This window comes from Tachysurus vachellii, chromosome 1 (assembly GCF_030014155.1).
Source record: "Tachysurus vachellii isolate PV-2020 chromosome 1, HZAU_Pvac_v1, whole genome shotgun sequence".
NCBI classification, from domain to species: domain Eukaryota; kingdom Metazoa; phylum Chordata; class Actinopteri; order Siluriformes; family Bagridae; genus Tachysurus; species Tachysurus vachellii.
The window spans coordinates 22603032-22626802 of NC_083460.1; the positions used below are offsets into that span (position 1 = coordinate 22603032).

At 41.6% G+C, this 23771-nt stretch overlaps 2 protein-coding genes across 4 annotated transcripts in view; one reads left to right on the forward strand and one right to left on the reverse strand.

The window, feature by feature from the left end:
- The window catches only part of vps13c (vacuolar protein sorting 13 homolog C), a 61736-nt gene extending 44432 nt beyond the window's left edge, over positions 1-17304 (reverse strand). The window contains exons 1-9 of one of the 2 annotated variants that reach the window (XM_060877399.1): positions 17081-17301; positions 10975-11018; positions 9454-9496; positions 8241-8336; positions 7278-7379; positions 6340-6449; positions 6182-6241; positions 6036-6095; positions 5858-5938 (exon numbers count right to left, since the gene is read on the reverse strand). In XM_060877399.1, coding sequence (XP_060733382.1) covers positions 5858-5938; positions 6036-6095; positions 6182-6241; positions 6340-6449; positions 7278-7379; positions 8241-8336; positions 9454-9496; positions 10975-11018; positions 17081-17180 — 696 coding nt within the window. In that variant the 5' untranslated portion in view covers positions 17181-17301. Of the gene's footprint in view, positions 1-5857; positions 5939-6035; positions 6096-6181; positions 6242-6339; positions 6450-7277; positions 7380-8240; positions 8337-9453; positions 9497-10974; positions 11019-17080 lie in introns of both variants that reach the window. The other variant, XM_060877400.1, reaches the window with a different exon arrangement.
- Positions 17305-18815: 1511 nt separating this feature from the next.
- Positions 18816-23634, forward strand: tmem208 (transmembrane protein 208). Of its 2 annotated transcripts, none has more exons than XM_060877401.1 (6): positions 18816-19030; positions 21670-21765; positions 21857-21910; positions 22085-22221; positions 23244-23328; positions 23433-23634. In XM_060877401.1, the coding sequence occupies exons 1-6, from the start codon at positions 19025-19027 to the stop codon at positions 23568-23570; spliced, it is 516 nt and encodes a 171-aa protein (XP_060733384.1). In that variant the 5' UTR covers positions 18816-19024; the 3' UTR covers positions 23571-23634. The 2 variants fall into 2 exon arrangements, with proteins under 2 accessions (XP_060733384.1, XP_060733385.1); XM_060877402.1 differs by lacking the exon at positions 18816-19030 and adding an exon at positions 21033-21176.
- The last annotated feature ends 137 nt before the right edge of the window (positions 23635-23771 follow it).

Sequence of the window (23771 nt, forward strand, 5' to 3'; positions counted from 1 at the left end):
AAAATAAGATGGGTCTCTTAAAATGAATAACTAATTGGTTTCCTTTTTTAGAAAAATGAACTTTTATTTTTTAAATGCATAGTATACAATGCATACAACAATATTTTCTGTACTTGTACTGTGAACAATGACAAAGTTGACTGAGAAGAATTAAGTACATTTAAGTGCCAAACATTCTGGGTTTTAAATGAACCCTTTTCTGAGATGCAAAAACAAAAAAATCAATTATTTTCAAATTACTTTTTTAAAGTATCAAAACTAAGGCATACATTAAAATAAATAGTAATAATAATACAAAAATACTGCCTTTAAGTCATGCAACTTAACTTTCAGAACTAAAAGATTCAAAATCTACAGCTCAGGCATAACAAACCTTTACTGTCTAATTTGGAATGCTTTGTGGTATTTAAGAGGCAAAAAACATGGACAGGAACTTGGACCTAGAGGCCATGCGTGGTTTCACACCGAATGTTTTAAGCATATATATATATATATATATATATGTATGTATATATATATATATATATATATATATATATATATATATATATATATATATATATACGTATATATATATATATACACACACACACACAACCGGGGCCCCACCCTGGACCCAGGCCCGGGGTTGGTGCTCGCATGCGAGCGCCTGGTGGCCGGGTCTAACCCCACGGGGCCCGGCCGGGCTTAGCCCGAAGGAGTGACGTGGGGCCGATCTCCTGTGGGCCCACCACCTGCAGGAGAAACCATAAGGGGCTGGTGCATTGTGGATTGGGTGGCAGTCGAAGGCGGGAGCCTCGGCGACCCAATCCCCGGACACGGAATCTGGCTCTAGGGACATGGAATGTCACCTCGCTGGGGGGGGAAGGAGCCTGAGCTGGTGCGGGAGGTTGAGAGATACCGACTAGATATAGTTGGGCTCGCCTCCACGCACAGCTTGGGCTCTGGAACCCAACTCCTCGAGAGAGGCTGGGCCCTCTACTACTCTGGAGTTGCCCGCGGTGAGAGGCGGCGGGCTGGTGCGCCTTCGGGTTGGGGAGAGGTCTCTCACTGTTATTTGTGCTTACGGGCCAAATGGCAGTGTAGAGTACCTTCTCTACAGTACCTGTGTAGAGTACCTTCTGTAGACACCTTCTTGGCGTCTTTGGGAGGGGTGCTGGAAAGTGCTCCGACCGGGGACTCCGTTGTTCTACTGGGGGACTTCAACGCTCACGTGGGCAGCGACAGTGACACCTGGAGGGGCGTGATTGGGAGGAACGCCCCCCTGACCTGAACCCGAGTGGTGTTCTGTTATTGGACTTCTGTGCTAGTCATAGTTTGTCCATAACGAACACCATGTTCAAGCATAAGGGTGTCCATCAGTACACATGGCATCAGGACACCCTAGGTCGGAAGTCGACGATCGACTTTGTGGTTGTTTCATCTGACCTCCGGCCGTATGTCTTGGACACTCGGGTAAAGAGAGGGGCGGAGCTGTCAACTGATCATCACCTGGTGGTGAGTTGGATCCGATGGCCGGGGAGGAAGTTGGACAGACTTGGCAGACCCAAACGTACTGTGAGGGTCCACTGGGAACGTTTGGCAGAGTCTCCGGTCAGAGAGATCTTCAACTCCCACCTCCGGCAGAGCTTCAACCTGATCCCGAGGGAGGTTGGAGACATTGAGTCTGAGTGGACCATGTTCTCCACCTCCATTGTCGACGCAGCCGCGCTCAGCTGTGGCCGTAAGGTCTCCGGTGCCTGTCGTGGCGGCAATCCCCGAACCCGGTGGTGGACCCCGGAAGTAAGGGATGCCGTCAAGCTGAAGAAGGAGTCCTATCGAGCCTGGTTGGCTCGGGGGACTCCGGAGGCAGCTGATAGGTACCGGAGGGCCAAGCAAGCTTCAGCCCGGGTGGTTGCAGAGGCAAAAACTCGGGTCTGAGAGATCCACCCTGAGTACCTCAAGTCTCTGGATGTTGTGGGGCTGTCTTGGTTGACACGCCTCTGCAACATCGCGTGGCGGCTGGGGACAGTTCCTCTGGACTGGCAGACTGGGGTGGTGGTCCCTCTGTTTAAGAAGGGGGACCGGAGGGTGTGTTACAACTACAGGGGATCACACTCCTCAGCCTCCCCGGAAAAGTCTATGCCAGGGTACTGGAGAGGAGAATCCGGCCGATAGTCGAACCTCGGATTCAGGAGGAACAATGCGGGTTTCGTCCCGGTCGTGGAACACTGGACCATCTCTATACCCTCACCAGGTTGCTGGAGGGTTCATGGGAGTTTGCCCAACCAGTCCACATGTGCTTTGTGGATCTGGAGAAGGCATTCGACCGTGTCCCTCGTGGTGATCTGTGGGGGGTGCTCTGGGAGTATGGTGTCCCTATATGACCGGTGCATGTTGGACTCCAGCAGGGCTGCCCTTTGTCACCGGTTCTGTTCATTATTTATATGGACAGGATTTCTAGGCGCAGTCGGGGGCCGGAGGGAGTCCGGTTTGGGGACCACGGGATTTCGTCTCTGCTTTTTGCAGATGATGTTGTCCTGTTGGCTTCTTCAAATCAGGACCTTTAGATTGCACTGGGACGGTTTGCAGCCAAGTGTGAAGCGGCGGGGATGAGAATCAGCACCTCCAAGTCCGAGGCCATGGTTCTCAGCCGGAAAAGGGTGGCTTGCCCCCTTCAGGTTGGTGGAAAGCCCCTGCCTCAAGTGGAGGAGTTTAAGTATCTTGGGGTCTTGTTCACAAGTGAGGGAAGGATGGAGGGGAGATCGTCAGGCGGATCGGTGTATCTTCTGCAGTGATGCGGTCGATATACCGGTCTGTTGTGGTGAAGAAAGAGCTAAGCCGCAAGGCGAAGCTCTCTATTTACCAGTCGATCTTTTGGACAGTTTCTGCTTGAATTTGTTTGCAAGATGTCAGAATAGCCTCCCAGAGCTGCTGTTTAGATGTAAACTGCCTCCCACCCTCATAGATCTTTTGCTTGAGGATGCTCCAAAGGTTCTCAATAGGATAGAGGTCAGGGGAGGATGGAGGCCACACCATGACTTTCTCTCCTTTTATCACCATAGCAGCCATTGATGCAGAGGTGTTTTTTGCAGCATGAGATGGTGCATTGTCATGCATGAAGATGATTTTATTACAGAAAGCATAGTTCTTCCTTCTGTACCAGGGAAGAAAGTGGTCAGTCAGAAACTCCACATACTTTGCAGAGGTCATCTTTACACCTTCGGGGACCCTAAAGGGGCCGACCAGTTCTCATCCCATGATTCCGGCCCAAAACATGACTCCACCACCACCTTGCTGACGTTGTAGCCTTGTTGGAACAGGGTGGCCATCCACCAACCATCCACTACTCTATCCATCTGTACCATCCAGGGTTGCATGGCACTCATCAGTGAACAGGACTGTTTGAAAATTAGTCTTCATGTATTTTTCTGCCCAATGCAGCCGTTTCTGCTTGTGAGCATTGGTTAGGGGTGGCCGATTAGAAGGTTTATGCACAGTTGCAAGACTATGGAAGACTCTACACCTTGATTTCCGTGGGACTCCAGAGGCACCAGCAGCTTCAAATATCTGTTTGCTGTTATGTAATGGTATTTTAGCAGCTGCTCTCTTGATCCGATGCATGGATCTGGCAGATATCTTCCTCAATGTGCCTTTATCTGCACGAACCCGTCTGTGCTCTGAATCAGCCACAAATCTCTTAATAGTGTGATGATGACGCTTAAGTTTTCGTGAAATATCTAATGTTTTCATACCTCGTCCAAGGCATTGAACTATTTCACTCTTTTCGGCAGCAGAGAGATCCTTTTTTATTGCATGGAAATGGTGCTCTGCTTAATAATTTAGAACACCCTCCTTTAGTAGTTTTTCCTTCAATTGGGCTCACCTGGCAATCTAATTATCACAGGTGTCCGAGATTTTCAGTGATCAAAAGAGCCCTGAGACACAATGCCATCCATGAGTTAAACTAAAAAACAAAATATTTAATCTTTGTGACACTTAAATAGAATTTGCATAATAATTTGGAACAGGGTGTGTGTGTGTGTGTGTGTGTATATATATATATATATATATATATATATATATATATATATATATATATATATATATATATATATATATATACATACATATATATATATATATATATATATATATATATATATATATATATATATATATATAAAAAAAGAAAATAATAATAAAATAATAGAATATAAATATAAAATAATCTCTCTCTCAACATGTGTGTGCTTTAAAAGTCTTTAAAGGAGCATGTGATTGCAACAAAAAAAGGTATCAACATGCTCAGAACTGAGGCTTGCCCTGCGCATTGAAAAAATGTTTCCTGCTGCTGAAAACAGACGCTCTAGTAGTGTCCCAAACCTTAGACATTTTCTGTCGTTTTCTCCTGTTTGTTTCTTCTCTTTGCTTATTGACATTGTTATCGCACCCTTACATTTTGCAGCCCGCAGTAGCACGCGCCCTCAAATCAAAAGACCGCTAACTCCTCGTGTCTCCTTCTGCTTTTACGTAAACGCGTTGTCACACACACACAAAATAATTGCACAAGAACGTGACGCGAGCTTTAAAATGAATTAAAAGAGGCTTCGAGGCAGAGGAATTTGCCTCGGACAATTTTTGTAATCGAGTTACTCGAGGAATCGTTTCAGCCCTAGTTAGAATATCCAAAAAACTGCCATACTGGCGAGCTGACTTTTCCTCTTTTATTTACAATTTCCTCTCTCGCTGCGGCTCATTTTCTGCTTATCAGTCGCTGGTTACTGAAGAGGAATCCAGCACCAGCACGAGACAACGATATGGCACAACCAAACTTGATACTGTTACATGATTGGCTGTTAGAGTGTCACTCCCCAAGTTACCAGAGAGCGAGTGCCTTTGTTAAGGCAACCAAACTTGCTTCGCAACCTCTGTTTTCTTCCGACGAAGAATAAAAAATATCGAACGTCTTATCGAGCACATTTTTTATCGCTATCGATCACGTGTCTATCGCAATACATATCGTTATCGTTTTATCGCCCAGCCCTACCCGAGACTCAAACCCACAACCTTAGGGTTAGTTATTCTTAGCCTAAATCCATGGGATGTATCTAATCTAAATGACTATGTATGGTCATAGATTTAAAAACCCTATCATCCACCATAATCATCACTCTGTCTGAGTCACACACACAGCAATAGAGGCTAATTATCAGCTGATGGATCTGAAGTGAGGGAGCCTTCATTTAATAGGTCCACCATACGGTCTTTCTTTGCATATCCCAGCTTGTTAGGAAGTTGGAGCCAGAGCACAGGGTCAGTCATGATACAGTCCCCTAAAGCAGAGAGAATTATGGGCCTTGATTAAGGGCCCAAAAAGGGAAAATCCTGACGTTCTGACTCTCAGTAACTCTCAGTCTTTACTGTTAAGCTTTAACCACTGCTTAGAAATCATGAGCTGAATTAGAAATACTGTCTCTAAATTATATTCTCTGCAGAAATGAGGAACAGAAAACAAAGCAGGAGTCTGTGGATGCGCGGGCGTGGTCGAGCGCCGGTTTGTGAATGGAGGGGGCGGAGCCGAGGGAAGCGAGCGGTAAGAATCACACACCTAATCACAGTTCTCTGTTGCAGTGAGGTGCAGGAGGGATAAAAACAGAGAGAAACTGTTCAAAACTTTGTGTGTGCGTGCATGTGTGTGTGTGTGTGTGTGCGTGTGTGTGGTTACAGTAAACGCACAGAAAAGCAAAAGTGAAAAATATGAAATAAATCATACTTTTGAGCTGTTTTAAGCCTGCCTCCAATTTCCTCTTTTCCTGAACCGCTATGTAGTCTTCTTAAATAAATATAAAGTCTAAGACAGAAAGAGAAAACTTACCACTATAACCTCCCAGGAGTCTCTGTAGAAGATAGGACTGTTAACATTCCAGTAGACGCACAGACACTCCAAACGACCCAGCTGAAAACACACACACACCATGTCTCTCCATGACATGCTGCATCTTCCCCAATTGTAAATAAACAAAAAACGATCTTCAAATCACGCTGCAGTTTACCTTGTAGATTATTTTGACGGCTTCATTTAAAATACAAGTCCTCCAGTTCTCATCTGTGGTCTGTGGGAATAAAAAGAATGGTACGTATCATTTGAAATGAATGCGTAAGATTAATCACATGTAATAAAGCATATGTGAGTTCTGACCTGTAGGCTGAGTTCAGATAGAGTCATTCCCACGGAAAGAGGCTTCTGAGGGTCAGAAACCTGGTTTATATAGAAACACCTCAGATTAAATGTGCACTCAATAAACAATGACACAATGATTCTATTGACCAACAGCCTACACAAAGCAGGATACTTACATCATCCTCATATCTGATGTGAATGCTGCTGATCTTGACCTGAAGGTTTTTGATTATTTGTGTGAACAGTTTCTCAGCAAACGTGTCTTTCTTCTCATCCGGAGGCTTCTCTATAACGGGAAAGGACTCGAAATTAACGGAGGGGGAAACACCTCTAGTAGTGTTAGTCATGCAGGACTGTTAATCAAACAGACAGACAGACAGACGGGACACTAGACGATAATAAGACGTAATCAGGTTTAATTCTGTGATACAGACGATGAGGTCACCAGCACTAAACCACAAACACCTACCTGGTTTGTGCTCATGCTTTTTACACATCCTTAAGTGTTTTTTGTGATCTTTACGTTTACGTCCTTTGTCTTACAGAGTGTAGCATTGAGAGAGAGAAAACAGTCAATACAAGAGAGAAGGGAAAAGATCATACAAACACAACAGAGAAAAAGCACACACAGGAAACCTGCCAACAAACTCATACACTCACGTTCAAAAGGCAAAAGTCAATTTGTTTATTAAAAAATAAGATCAAATAAAGATTTATTGTACTGAGCTATCAGAATCTACTCATCTCTACTGTACACACACACACACACACACACACACACACAGCAAATTCTCTCTAAAAAAAAAGCGGTTCTGTACGTACCGCGAGTGTCCTTATACACATAACTCTCCAGATTAAACACAAACTCTCCCGCTTGAGAGTCTGCACGCAGCCACGCAAAGCAGGAAGCAAATAAATACAGAGTTGTTAGCGTTAGAAAGTGACAAAGTGAGAGAGTGTGAGTAAACAGATTAACAGAGAAGATTAATAACGCATTTGTTAGTAAAGCGTGATTATTAAACAATGAGACTGGCTCAGTGACAGTCAACTGAGGTGATTTGAAACATACAGCGATTGTTTTTTTCTGACTTCTACATACGTGTCCTGTCTTTACCTCTGCGTGCCACCAGCTGCAAGGCCTCCTCGATACGCTGAAGCTCCCTCTGTTTAGCCTCCTGGAGATGGCGCTCTTCTTTAGCTGCGTCATACTTGATGCCTTCAAAACACAGGAAGCGTAAAAAAAGAACGAGGGAAAAGAACAACGATGAGAAATAGGAAGGCAAGAGTGACGAGAGCAATGTGATGGGTCTAACGTGAGAGCACTGACGAGAGCAACGTGATGGATCTAAAGGATCAAAGATACTTCACGCAGCTGCAAGAAACAAGTTAAATAACCATCAGGTTTAATAACGGTCGCTTGGCTTTTTTGTGAAGGGAAAGACCTAGAATGCTATAATGCATGGTGCCATTAAGGTACTTCATAGTGGACTGGTGTATTGTTCCACTCACATGTTCACACTTTTTTTTAAGATAAAATAATACATTTCTGGTTGAAGAGAGATAAAAAAAAAAACTGGTCCTGATTCTCAGTAACCACCATAAGGTCCGTCTACGGTCATGTTTCCCAGTGATAACATATCATCAGCCGAAACAAGTGAAAATATAACTGAATTCTAGACCATTACTTAACGCTTTTGACATTGTCTCAAAGCAGCTTTACAGAAGAATAGAAACAGAAAAACTCCTTGAGATGATATGAGGAAGAAACATTGAAAGGAACCAGACTCAGAATAAAACCCATCCTCATTTGGGTGACACTGGACAGTAAATAATGTAAATGTAAATAATGTCTTTTCTACAACGGTTTATAATAGTGCAACAAAGAGCTCCTGAGGAACTAATGGGTCATCGTATAGTCTGAGTTCACCACAGACCTAACACTAATTCCTTCTTGCCAAAAGTCTTCAAATCCTTTGCTAGTGCAAAATAACCATCCATGATATATTGCTGCTCTGGAATGAACAGGGATTTGTGTTGGGTTTAGTCAGTGCTTTACCCAAACAGCTTCAAAACTCACTTGCTTCAGGAACCACGAGGAGATAGAGACCATCCAAGGTAGCAACCACAGCCTCACTGTAGAGATTCTTCCAGGGGATTTTTAATGTTAGCTTGCCTAGAAAAAATATAGTGAAGTGAACACGACTAACTTTTCTCTATTTACGAGGCATCTTCTTTAAACACATGAACAATAACGTCTCTGCTATTCACAACAAAACACATTACAAACTAAGTTTTAACAGAACTTCTGATTAAAAAACATCAACCTAATACAGCCAGGCCGTCATTTAGGGCATCGATGTTCTCTTTTAGTGAAAAAACGTTTTTGTGTTTAATTAGCTTAATCTCACCACTGTCAGCTTGTAAGTAAATTTAAGAATGAACTTCTAGATGGTTCTCTAGAGAATCTCTCCAGGTTTTCAATGGGGTCCATCCCAAATCCATTTCCAGATGCTTTCTTTTGAGGTTCCTTTCTTCTGGAACACACTTCAAATAGTACACATGGCCTGGCAGTGGCATCTTTAGATTTAAAAAATTGGTGTCCCTCAAATGCTTCCAACGTCTGCAAATCTCCAACCTCCATGCTTTAACCATCCTCCTCATTGTCTCCTCTTGGTGATTTCCAATTCTATTTTAATGCACTAACAGTACATTTTATAACCATATAACTGTTTTTGTGGCTACTGACCCATTTATACCCATTTATTTACAAGCTTCCCATGTTAATAAGTGACCAATGGAATTTGTTCAGTGTGTCAACACAGTGAAGTTCCTAAAGACTCAGGTGAACCCAGTAAAATAGAAATGAGTTTCATTTACATTTTGGCCATAAGAATTTCTAATGATTTGTGAAAGGCTTTTTTGATGGCATTTTAGTGTTTTTTACAAAGATATAATAGAATTGAATCTTATTTTCAGCATGAGATTGAGCTAATTAGAAGAATGTATATCGCCCTATCTAAAACAAAGACCTTATATAAAGTTGGGAAGTCTATTGGTGATGAAATATCGGTGTCTGTTTACCACTTATTATCAGGATCGGATAACGTCAAATATTTTATAATGGTTTTCCACAATGGGTCAAATGAATCCTTAAAAAAGCAATTAATCAAAAAGCAATTAATCAAAGCACGCTGACTGTTTGGTTATAAATCTATCACTGGGAGACTACATCAGGTGTTGAAGTGTATATTTATATCCACTAAACATCTTAAATGAACATGAGCTGTTACCGATTTGCCCAGCCTTCACTTTAAACGGTACATCCAGTTCACTCTGGGGGGAAAAAAAACAATATATTTTTTAATATTAGACAGTATATACAGTATGTTATTAGTGAGTTACCCTTAATACAGAAGGCACACCTAATAATGTTATTGTGACATTAAAGGTGCGGTCTCCGTTGTTTGAGAAATGCTTCAGAAAACTGCGTTGGGCCGCCAAACAAAACAAAAACAAAACTAACTTGTAGCCAATTAGCAGAAAGGGGCGTGTCTTGTCAATATGGGCAGAGAGAGTGTTCAGTGCGCATGTGTGACATTAGCAGAAAGCGGTTTTAACATTGACATGGTGGATAAAAACAAATAAAGAAAGCGAAGAAAGGCTTGGGATAAGGCAAGAAGTAGGACCGTGTTAATATAGGATTAGCTTTCCAGCGCTGGAGAGAAATCGAGCTGGAAGGCCTGCGATGGGACACCAAGGTTGCTTTTTTCCTTCTCAATAGGTGAGTAACGTTGGTTTTGCTTTGTTTCACAGAACTGATATATGCCGTCCTTTGCATATGCTTGTGTGTCATTTTTGCTTGTTTGTTTATCTGCAATCGTATTGTTCTTCCCTTCAGCAAAAGACACATTTCTTTCCATTAGTTACGTATGTATGTGTGGGCGGAGCTATCAATACAGGGGTGGGACCCATTTGGGTTAGGGGCATGTTTGTTTTGGTGATTTTATATGTCAACATTGGCTTTCAAACATCAGAGACCCCATCTTTAATATGCTTAATCCACCAAGGGTGGTGTCTAACTCCTGGATATCATCTTCGTGCATGTGCACACATATTTCAGCTCTCCATTCACCTTTAACAGGACGTTTTCCTGGGGAGGAAGTGGACATTCTAACCACTAGGGTGATCAGCAGTGGGAACCAGGGTCACCTCGCAGAGTCAGCTCTGTTAGGAGGAACTGTTCTCTAGAACAAGAAGCCCACCACTACCTGGTTGAATTTTCTCAGATCTTCCTTTGCTTGTAAGCAGTACTCTCCTAATTATTTCTCAATCTTTGGCCTCTGTGGTAACTAATGATGTCATTAGGTTGTCTGAATGGAACAGGATGAGAAGGTATCTGAGTTCTAATAGGCCCAAGGAAACTGGAATGGGTAACCTGTATCTAAGGTGAAGGTGTGAAGGTGTGGCATGAAGGTTGCCATCATCCACCTTGAATCCAGCTATAATGCCATTACACTGTGAGATTGGCTTCGGCATGAAAGTATTTAAAGCTAAACCTATGACACTTCATTGTATGTGTAAAGGAATGAGATGATATCCAGGTGATACCGATATAAGCGCTAAAATAACATCACCAAAATCTGAGAGGATTGTATGACCAACAGCTTTAGCATATCTACAGTATACTGATCTAGCGAGCAAAGTTGTACAGTATGCTATTCAAAATTTTCCATTTCAACAAAATGGATGAATACAATAAACTTTCGTTAATTACGTTAAAATGAATAAAGAAGATTTGGAATTCTGCCTACCAATGTGTTCTCCCTCACTCTTAGGTTTTCCAGAACCACATCACCTAGAAAGAAAGGTAATAATTAGTAATTATTCATCACATAAATCCCAGTTACACTTTTCTTGCAGCTCACATTCAGGAGCCTGCCATTAAAGTGCACTACAGCTGTGATTTTATTACGGAGGTGTACATGCTTTCTTTTACAACAGGAGGTCCAGGAAAGGCTGGTTGATTTCCATGGCAGATAACAGTGTTTGATATATGCCATGCCTCCTGCTAAGTCTCAATAGACTCAACAGTGGCTTAGTCGATAAGAGATGATCTTTTGTAAGTCATGTACGGTATCTAAGACTGTACCGGTATCTGGTATCCAAGTGGATTTCGAGCCAGTGGACTGGTCCTGGGTAACCAAAAACACGCAAAGCAAAATAAAGTAAAAATAATTTCTAAAGAAATATTGGAGTTATTTGTTAAAACTGGTTAACTAGTTTGTTTCTGTGTATTTATATTTACTGCTCTAGCTATTTGCACTCTACAGTTACAGGCTGCAAAAAGCTGTGAAGTGATTTTACACATTCACACATTTATTTATAAGCTACATGATCATATAAATAGTGTATTGGATCATGTATATTCCCAGGCCCAGCAGCATTTTGTTATTTTTAGAAGAACAACCAAACGCCAAACAACAGGGCTAGGAGAAAAGGTTTCCTTTCCATAATGACAGGAAAATGAGCCAAATTAAATTCCCAAGAGCCATTCTCTTGGTCATGTGCTCATTCCAGGTTTGGAGAGACCAACATGTAATACAGCCCAGATCTCACCAACACTTGGATTGATTTTGGGTTATCCCAGTAATCCTCCAGAATGGAAGCCATATTGGTCAGCATAAATACACTTACAGTACAAGAGATCCTTAATGGTGAGTGACCAAGTTTTCTAAATGAAATCAAATGCAAATGACAAAATTACAGCTCACATTTATCTATAAGCTAGTCAGAATTTCACCAATTTAATTCTATGATAAAACTATAATCTATAATATAAAAAAAAATTATTCTTTTTTTTTTTGCTATTCCCTTCCTCGTTGTCAATTATACTTCACTCAAAAACTAATGGGAACCCTATACATATACGTATACGTATATATACACGTATACGTATATATACACGTATACGTATATATATACACATATACGTATATATATACACATATACGTATATATATATACACAAATACGTATATATATATACACAAATACGTATATATATATATATATATATATATATATATATATATATATATACACATCGCATGAATTATGATATTTATGGATATTTGTGAGCAGGAATAGAGAACTTTGAAAGTTTAAAAAGCAGAAACAGCCAAGGTTTTATTAAATCTGATTAGTGTTTGTGGTTCTTGTGCACAAGGCCTCATTGTTTTTCTGAATATGGAATAGTTAAGAGTGATGTTTCTCTGGAGGAAAGTCCAGGATTTTTCACACTGTTGAATGGGTTTTGTGGATGAGGCAACAAAAAGCTTTACACTTACTGAGTCTGTGGAAGTGTAGAAGTCTATATGCATGGTTTAAGTACAGTAGTACCGATACAGCTGATTTAAAGCCACTGAGATCAAAAGATCATCTCATATTACTGGGTCTGAATTTCATTTTTCACTTCCTGATATACTAAATGACTGAACATGGCACCTTCTGTTTGAACCCACCTATTTTTCAAGTGTGCAAAAAATATTTGAACGTGTCATTAACAGGTGTTTATCGTGTCCTGATAAGTTGACTGTTTAAACATTGAATAGCACTGAATGTCTGCTTTGGGTTTGAATACTCCATTTGTAGGCAAAGAATAAACCAACATGAAAACCAGAGATGGGAGAAAAGCAAACCATTTTGAACCTGAAAAAAAAGATCAATTCACAAAGCATTTCACAAACACTGGGTAAAGTCAATGCAGCATTGTTTAGAAGTAAGAAACCCTAGTGCTGTACTAAGAACCTGAACAGGCTGGCTTACGAAAATAACAGCAGCTGGCAAAAAACATTGTGAGAGCTGTGAGGAAAATCCCCAAAACAACAAACAGTGACATCACCAACAACCTTGAGCTTGCACATGGCTGCTTCTGGAACTTTCTACCTATTCTTTATTGATGATGGAGTGCACGATGGATGAAGCACTTCATCGGGGGAAAGTGAATGGTTTTAGACTGGACCAGTCCTGAGTACTGAGTACAATTCATCTCCTGAAGAGGAGACAGAGAGCTGTTTAAACTTGACAGCGTAATATATCCATAAAAGTTTAGTAATAGCATTTGTCTAATGAATTACATGACACACACTAAAAGGTATGAAGTGGTTTAAAACTCCGAGATGAAAGTCTGATCCAGCGTCTCATATTCATGTTTCGAGCTCGAACCCAAATGTCTTCAGTTTAGAACAAAAACAAAAGAATTGTATTTGGCAATTCGTTCCGATACTTTCAGGGATGTGATCTCCATTAAAGTGTACTATGTAAACACTCACTGATATACACCCACCATACACTTCATTAGTAACACTGCACATTTATTATTATCCAGTCATTATGATTATCCAGTTAGCCAATCATGTGGCAGAACGCATAAAATCACACAGGTTCAGGTCAAGAGCTGTCCATATCATACATCAGAATGGGAATAAGTCTGACCTATGTGACTTGGCTGTTGGTAACAGATACTACAGAAAATCTCATGGGAGTTTCACACACAATGGTCGGAAGAAAATACAGAAATGATATCCTGTTTTTGCAGAGAGTCTGCGAGCTGGTTGGCTGACTGATTAACTGCATAAATGAGCAGATGCGCTGGTCTTCTAAAAAAGACACAACTCTACACATTTCCTGTGTTAGAGTTCCTAATTTTTTATCATTAAAAAGAACAATCAATTTATTTCAGCTTGTATCCCATATCAGATTTTGAGTGGGTTTACATACACTAGTACATTAGTAGCATTGGTCATTATGGCCTCCTTGATTTAAATCCAACTCTTTGTGAAAGTGAAAGTGACGTGACATACGGCTAAGTACGGTGAAACATACTCAGAATTCGTTCTCTGCATTTAACCCATCCAAAGTGCACACACAGCAGTGAACACACACAAACCGTGAACACACACCCGGAGCAGTGGGCAGCCATTTATGCTGCGGCGCCCAGGGAGCAGTTGGGGGGTTCGGTGCCTTGCTCAAGGGCACCTCAGTCGTGGCTGGCCCGAGACTCGAACTCTCTAACCATTAGGCCATGACTTGCCCCAATGTCGCCTTCCACAAGCTTGGGCCTTCGTGCTTTTCAGTCCACAGACTTTCTTTTGGGACATTCGATTTTGCAGTCTTTAAGCCAGTTTGTTGCAGCTTTGAGGTTTGGTTAAGATCATTATCAGCTTTTATCTTTCCGGAGGATGTACTAAACTGTTGCTTTAATATTTCTACATAATCCTCCTTCCTCTGGATGACATCAATTTTCTGAAGTGAACCAGAAGCTTTTCCAGCAAAACACAGCTTCAACATGGTGCTTCCACTACATTTAGAGATGATAGTTCTGGTCAAACAGTTAAATGCTTGTAAATCATATTTATTATTTACTGTCGAATGCAGTCTCTTTTAGTACCCTACAGAAATAATGATAACTGACTGTCCTTAATGCCTCCATCCATCTTCTTCACCAGTTCCTTGGTTGTTGTCTTCAGATTCAGTTTAACCATCTGCACCAAAATGTCTTCATTTCTCTCAGTTTATTTGTACCTACACCCTGAAGAGTGCATTATCCATGTGGTCCAAACTCCTTATATTTGCAGAGATGCTTATCAGTTGTTTGGATATTACTTCTAAGGTCAAACCGGATGGAGGTCCACAATTTTTGTTTGAGGAAGTCCAAAGGTCTTGTTCTTTACAGAAAAACAGATCATTTCAGACAGATGTCCTTTTTTCCAACTAGTCCAACCAATAACCAACTAGTGGATATTCATAATGCTTTATTATTTGATTCAAACCATAACACTCAGTGATGGAAACCTATTATTGTACCAGTATTATAGTGCTAGTGAAGGATTATATTAAGAATAAGTACCCCAGGAATATCAACACAGGAAATGTGTGTATGATGTAAAGCCTATCTTGAATACAGTTTAACTATATTCAGCACATATTTCAGCTTCTGCTTCACACAATACAGGACACTGTTTTGTAACTCTGTAACACTGTAACTCTGTTGAATGTGTGTGTGTTTTGTTCTAAACCAAGTCAACATCAACTGATTAAACCTGTGGACTCAGGTGTGTCTCTCTCTCTTTCTCTGTGTGTGTGTGGATTTTCACATATTTCTATGCAGCTGAACTGTTGGCCAGTGACAATCCCCATGTGTTACATCAGACTCCATCAGACACTTTCTTAGAAAAAGGATAATGACTATGGCAGTGTTTTTCTTTACACACTATGCAGACTTCTTACATTATGTTAGCTCCATTATTACAGGACTGTGTCTGCATCTAAAAGTCACTGTTAGAATGATAAATCTGAACTCTATAGTAGTGAGACTTTCATTTTGACAAAATCCTATCACCACCAAGCAGGTGGTAAAATGATCTAATTTGCATATTGCTGCTCAACTGATATGTGATCCCAGTATGACCAAAAAAAACACACCAAAACAAACTACTAATGCTGAGCAGTACTGAAACAAGCAACACGTACAAACAGTATTACACAAAGAAACTCCATCTTACAGAACACTATAAACAAAATATGTAAATTTGCACAGATAATCTTCAGCATGAACAACGACAGACACTAAATCACACACTGATCAACACTGACAAAGACACTAATAGATACACACTAACAAACACACTAACAGTCACACCAGCAGACACCCACTAAGAACCACACGGTTACAATCACACTAACAGACACACACTGACAGTCACTCTAACAGACACACACTGACAGACACACTGACAGTTCATTTTATGGATGCCATATTAAACCATAGGTGTAAGGTAACAGGCACACTAACAGACACACACTAACAGACACTCTAACAGACACACACTGACAGACACACACTGAAAGACACACACTTACATTCACTCTAACAGACACACACTGACAGTCACTCTAACAGACACACAGTGACAGACACACAGTGACAGACACACAGTGACAGACACACAGTGACAGTCACTCTAACAGACACACACTGACAGTCACTAACAGTCACTCTAACAGACACACACTGACAGTCACTCTAACAGACACACACTGACAGACACACACTGAAAGACACACACTGACAGACACACACTAACATTCAGTCTAACAGACACACACTGACAGTCACTTTAACAGACACACAGACAGACACACACTGACAGACACACACTGACAGACACACACTGACAGACACACACTGACAGACACTAACAGACACACACTGACAGACACACACTGACAGTCACTCTAACAGACAAACACTGGCAGTCACTCTAACAGACACACTCTAACAGACACACACTGAAAGACACACACTTACATTCACTCTAACAGACACACACTGACAGTCACTCTAACAGACACACACTAACAGACACACAGTGACAGACACACAGTGACAGTCACTCTAACAGACACACACTGACAGTCACTCTAACAGTCACTCTAACAGACACACACTGACAGTCACTCTAACAGACACACACTGACAGACACACACTGACAGTCACTCTAACAGACACACACTGACAGACACACACTGAAAGACACACACTGACAGACACACACTAACATTCAGTCTAACAGACACACACTGACAGTCACTTTAACAGACACACTGACAGACACACACTGACAGACACACTGACAGACACACTGACAGACACACTGACAGACACACACTGACAGACACACACTGACAGACACACACTGACAGTTCATTTTAAGGATGCCACATTAAACCACAGGTGTAAGGTAACAAACACACTGCGACACCGCTGGAACTCAGTCTCCAGTCTATTCACACTTTATTTATCAGACCAGGGGATATTTTTTAGCCAGCAGAGCGCAATAACATTCTTCACTCACCTCCCCAAATGCCGATCTTCAGCTGCGATTTGTCAAGGTTTTCCACATAGTCACCGAGAAACCTGTTCAGGACGTCACTGACCAAAGACTCGAAGACCATGATGGACCAGGACACAGCGCTCCGCCGCAGGCTTCAGCACAAACACCACGCCGCTCACATGACTCTCTACTTCCTCATTCGTATCAAGTGAAATGAACGGCTCGAATCAGGTTTCTTGTGGTTACTAAATCCTACCCGTGCCTAACATATTCCCTACCCGATTTGCGCCGCGCATGCGCAATCCGCTCTTCCCGAACACAACAGCATTCGATTAGTGGATGAATTTGTTCATCATTAATTACACCATTTATTTTGGCTTTTATTAATGTTTTAAAAACTTGCTGTAAGAATAGAAGCTGTTCAGTAAAACTAAGCTTAGTCTGTGTGTTAATGAGAGGTTTTTAATCTCAGTTTTCTGTTAAAATCTTCACAAAATTAATCTTAGGTGGTGATGCACAAGGTCTCTCTCTGTGTCCATCTGTCTGTCTGTCTGACTGTCTCTCTCTCTCTCTCTCTCTCTCTCTCTCTCACTCCATCTGTGTCTTTCTTTCTGTCTCTCTCTCACACTCTCTCTGTCTGTTTCTCTCATACTCTCTCTGTCTGTCTGTCTCTTTCTCTCACACTCTCTCAAACACACACACTCTCTCTTCATCTGAGTCTTTCTCTGTCTCTCTCACTCTCTATCTGTCTCTCTCTGTCTCACACTCTCTCTCTCTCTCTGTTTCTCTCTCTCACACTCTCTCTGTCTGTCTCTCTCTCACACTCTCTCTCTGTCTCTCCCTCTCCATCTGTCCCTCTCTGTCTGTCTCTCTCACACGCTCGCTCTCTCTCTCCACCTGTCTTTCTCCCTGTCTCTCTCTCACACACTCTCTCACTCTGTCTGTCTCTTTCTCTCACACTCTCTCTCAAACACACACACACTCTCTCTTCATCTGTGTCTTTCTCTCTGTCTCCCTCACTCTCTATCTGTCTCTCTCTCTCTCACACTCTCTCTCTGTCTCTCTCTCACACTCTCTCTCTGTCTGTCTCTCTCTCACTCTCTCTCTGTCTGTCTCTCTCTCACTCTCTCCCTGTCTCTCCCTCTCTCTGTCTGTCTCTCTCACACTCTCTCTCTCTCCACCTGTCTCTCTCTCACACTCTCTCACTCTCTCTTTCTCTCACACTCTCTCTCTCAAACACACACAATCTCTCTCTTCATCTGTGTCTTTCTCTCTGTCTCTCTCACTCTCTCTGTCTCTCTCACACACACTCTCTTTCTGTCTCTCTCACACTCTCTCCATCTGTCTGTCTCTCTCACACTCTTTCTCTGTCTCTCTCTCTCCATCTGTCCCTCTGTCTGTCTCTCTCTCACGATACTTAGCCGTATGTCACATCACTTTCATCAATTGTGTTTATCACCATTATAACCATTCCATATATAATATCTTATCTTAACTTTAAATATAAACGGTTTCACAACATGTACTTTTACATTGACCCCATTGGCCTTTTGTTGTGATGCTGACAGAGAAAAGTCTAATTCAAAATCTTCTAATTCTAATCTATTGTTTTATCTTTGTAAACCCCGTCGTAAAATCGTAGTAAACGCAGTACATCACGACAGTATTAACGTGACATGCTCTACGTGGCGCATGCGTGAAGATCTGCGCATGCGCTTTTAAGACTAACACGTTAACTTTTCATAGCGTCAACTAACCTCGTAACAGTCGCTTACGTAGATTCCATGCGCCGGAAAAGCGTTTTGGTTTTCGCTGATGTGTAACTTTTACACTACTTCATTACATGGTTATCATTCAGGTCGTAAAATAGTGATTTTAAAACAGTATCAGTGAGAAGTAAATGCACAGAAGCAACGAATTCTGCGACAAAAATAACCGCAACCCTGGAAGGAGGGAGTGAATGTAATGGCGGTAGGTATAAACATATTTAATTCACTGTGTGACACGGCTGTGTTAGATAGTCAAGTCAAGTCAAGAAGCTTTTATTGTTATTTCAACCATATATAGCTGTTGCAGTACACAGTGAACTGAGACAACGTTTCTCTGGGACCATGGTGCTACATAAAACAAAGACAGGGCTATAAGGACTTAGTGAGTAGTAGTGAGTAGTCATAGGTACATAAAGTGCATATGTGCAACCTGGTGCAATCAGTGCAGGACAAGACAAAAAGACAGTACAGGACAAAGGACATTGCAGGACAAAAGTCAGTGCAGGACAAGACAAAAAGACAGTGCAGGACAAGACAAACAAGACGGTGCAGGACAAAAGACAAGACGGTGCAGGAAAAAAGAGACGAAAAGTTACAAGACACTGCAAAAAAGACAATAAACAGAAACAGCGCCGAATAGTGTAAATACTAGAATGTAATACCAGAATGAACACAGTTTCTTAGCAGCAGGTCCCTGAGATAGTGTATAGGATTGTGCAAAAACAGCAAACGACTGAAATATTGTACAGTATGTGCAAAGATCAACAGCATGTAAACAGAACGTGCAGAACAGCATGTAAACAGATTGATGGATGTAAGCATCATGTAAACAGATTGATGGATATATATTGGAAGTGTGTGTATTTGGTGTAGGTCTGTGCAGTCCATACAGATAATGTGTGTGTATGTTGTGCTCAGTACAGTTTAGTTCAGTTATTAAGGAGTCTGATGGCTTGTTGGAAGAAACTGTTACACAGTTTGGTCGTGAGGGTCAGAGTGCTTCGGTACATTTTTCCAGATGGCAGGAGGGTGAAGAGTGTGTGTGAGGGGTGTTTGGGGTCATCCACAATGCTGTTGGCTTTGTGGATGCAGTGTGTGGTGTAAGTGACCATGATATAGGGAAGAGACACTCCAATGATCCTCTCCGCTGTCCTCACTATCCGTTGCAGGGTTTTGTGATCCGAGATGGTACAGTTCCCAAACCAGACAGTGATGCAGCTGCTCAGAATTTTCTCAATGGTCCCTCTGTAGAACATGGTCAGGATGGGGGAGGGCGATGTGCCTTTCTCAGCCTTCGTAGGAAGTAGAGACGCTGCTGGGCTTTCTTGGTAATGGAGCTGGTGTTGAGTGACCAGGTGAAGTTCTCCGCTAGATGAAGTCCAAGAAATTTGGTGCTCTTGATGATCTCTACCGGTGATCCGTCGATGTTCAGCGGAGAGTGGTCGCTCTGTGCTCTTCTGAAGTCAACAACCATCTCTTTAGTTTTATCAACATTCAGAGACAGGTTGTTGGTTCTACAAAAGGTTGTTAGCTGTTGCACGTCCTCTCTGTGTGCTGACTCGTCGTTCTTGCTGATGAGACCCACCACAGTCGTGTCATCGGCAGTTAGCTGTAGTAGCTAATCCATTTATTCACTAAGTTTATTCAGGAGCAGCTTATTGGGTTATGTTTTTATTACACCCGAGACGTGTTTAATTACACCCGAGACGTCTTTAATTACACCTGAGACGTGTTTAATTACACCTGAGACGTGTTTAATTACACCTGAGACGTGTTTAATTACACCTGAGACGTGTTTTATTACACCTGAGACGTGTTTTATTATCACACCTGAGACGTGTTTCATCATCACACCTGAGACGTGTTTCTTCATCACACACACATACTGTGTGTGTGTGTGTGTGTGTGTGTGTGTGTGTGTATATATATATATATATATATAAAACACATACATACACACACACAGTGTATTACGGACTAAATTGGGAATGGGAGGTTCAGTTCAACAAGCACATACTGGGTCAGGGGTGCACATACTTTTGACCGTATAGTTTTGAACAATGCTGTTCAAAGTTTTACATTTGTCATGAAATCTCATTCATTTTTAATAAATTAGTTTAGATATTGTATAAAAAATAGTCAAGACACTGGCACAGTTAAAATAAGGACTTGCAATCTGTTAATCTTTGGCATTCTAGTTTGTCTTTAGAGATTTCACTCCATGCTTCCTGAAGCTCCTCCCACACTTTGGACTGGCTTTGTACCCTGCTGTCAGGCTGCTCTCGCATCAGCACGTTTGAGCTGAGTGACAGCGCTGGCCGAGAAGCCGACTGACTGCTCCTTCCTAAGTAGGTTATTTGTAATTTGGAGCAGTACTTTAGGGCTTTGTTCTGTTGTAGAATCGAGTCGAGTGCTGTCCAAATGGTAAAGTCATGACGATGCAAAACGGAGCGTTAAACCTCCTCGTTCAGGGTTCCCTTTACCCCTCCATGCTCTTCCACCTGCAGCTACTTATTTGTGATCCAAACACCTCAAACCTTAAAGCAGTCTGTTCACTTTCGACATACTGTAGGACTGCTGATTCCTTTTGTTGTCACCTCTGATTTGCTCAAACTGAAATTTTAGATCTAGACTTCAGTAAAACTGCTTTGTCACAGCATCCGTCGCTAAAAGTGCTAATAATAAATAAAATAATAAATAATAAAACTGAATTAAATTCGAACTCGTATAAAAAAACAAACAAACATCAGATTTATGAATGAGGATTTCCTCTAGTACCTTTAAATAGACAACATTGTTGAATCCGTTATTTGTTACTGTGTGTTTATTTTTCCTCTGCAGCCTAAAGGAAAGGTTGGAACCAAAGGCAAGAAGCAAATCCATGAGGAGAACAAGGCGACACTGAAATTCTACACCAGAGTCATAATAGGAGCCAATGTGAGACACCCGTGCTGTGCTTTCCACTTTGTCACCTGATCCTCAGATTATTTTCCTCTTACACACTTCTTCATTTCTTTCCTACTTTCAGACCGTGTACACAGCAGCAAATTTAATTTTCTATGACACCTCCTTTTCGACGTGGGTAAGTAAGACCTATTCGAAACAACATAGGAGTTTCCATGACAACCCGTGTACTTTATTTGTTTCTGGATATTCAGAGAACTTCAGATTTCAGTTTGCACTTGTACCCAGTCCTGAGCCCTAGTTTAGAATTTGGACAAGGTACTGATTAGATGTTAACGTGTTTTTATTCCAGATCCCATTGTTGTTTGCACTGGTGGTGTATGTTGGCAGCTACAGGTCCATGGCAACGATGGCAAAACCAGCATTTGGTGAGAACGGCACGTTACTGGATGGAGGAATAGATCTAAACATGGAGCAGGGCATGGCAGAGTGAGTGAACAGATTAACCCATATCTCATCTCATTTCACACAGCTGTATAATTAAGAGACCCCAGCAGGTACAGTTTGGTGCATCTGGGATTTAAACTCCAGACCTTCTGTTCGATGGTTTAGAATTTGAACCTCCAACATGGGTAGCATCACTTCTATCATTGTGATGGATTCTGCATCAATGTCACACTCAGCCTTGTCCCATTGTTTAGGTTTTTTTTTTGCTTCTTAAGTTGCAGTAAGTAAAATGTCTAAAGTGGAAGTGCTAGAAAGTAAAGACATCTAAAAGCTACATGAACATTCATGTGGTCTGGTTCTGCCTGTCAGGGTTAAGGGCCTTGTTCAGGGGCCCATCAGTGTCAGCTTGGTGGACATGGGGAATTGACCTGTTCACTAGCCTGTTCACTAGCCCAACCTTAACCATTAGGCCACAACATCTCCCAATGTTGGTTTATTTTAGACAAGTTTAGTAGATTGTGAATTTCAGATATGTAAATTTCAGAGTTCTGAATGATCCAAACAGGTAGATCTTGAGTCACAGAATCAGCAGAAGACTTACTTTTACTCTCATTGTGCATGATGTGTGCTGGTGCATAGTGTAAAAACCGCAGATGATCTAACTATGCTGTTGCCTTTTGGCGGTTTCCAAATTTAAGATGCCATAACCTTCACTGTGGTTGAGACCAGACAAGCCAATGTCTACCATTTGAAACCAATGCTAGACACCACAAGCACACGTCTTACAACGTTACCCAAAAATAATTAATACACTGTTCAAACATGGAGACACATCACTGTTACAGTTAGTGTTTTATTTGGACATCATCTAAGCCTGAAATCAACCAGTTTCTGTGAGTTTTGCTCCATGTTTCATGCAACAAAACTTCCATTTCATCTAAACAAGGGCATTGAAAAATCTGCTCCAATGTAACTGGGACCACAGGTGTGTATTAGTTAGAAAAAAATGTGAAGAAATTTTTCATAACACATACAACAGTAAAGGTATCTGTGTTTCCTTGCAGGCACCTTAAAGACGTCATCCTGCTGACGGCTATCGTCCAAGTCCTCAGCACCCTCTCCTTCTATTTCTGGTACCTCTGGCTTCTGGTAAGTACCACATTTTGGTGATTCTGGTTTTCACATGAAGCACAAACAAATAAATCACATTTCCTTTTCCTCTAACCGCCTCTTGTCATGTTCTCCTCGTTCAGGCACCCGCCCGAGCTGCACAGCTCCTGTGGACGAATTTCCTGGGTCCCTGGTTTTCGGCCGATTCTTCTGCGCCTGCAGAGGAGGTCAACGAGAAGAAGCAAAAACGACAGGAAAGACGACAGATGAAGCGATTCTAGTTCACGCGCTACTTGTATTTTTATCCTCATTCTAGAAATAAAGCAACATTCATTTGTTATGTGAGAGAGGTCCACTTAATTTCGTACTATTTTGCTCAACATTGCCTTTCCTTCTTATTCTCTTTTTTCTTACACCACAAGAGTTAATATTAATGAAGAAATTGGGTAAGAAGCACGAGGTCGGGCGAGAGGTACATGCGT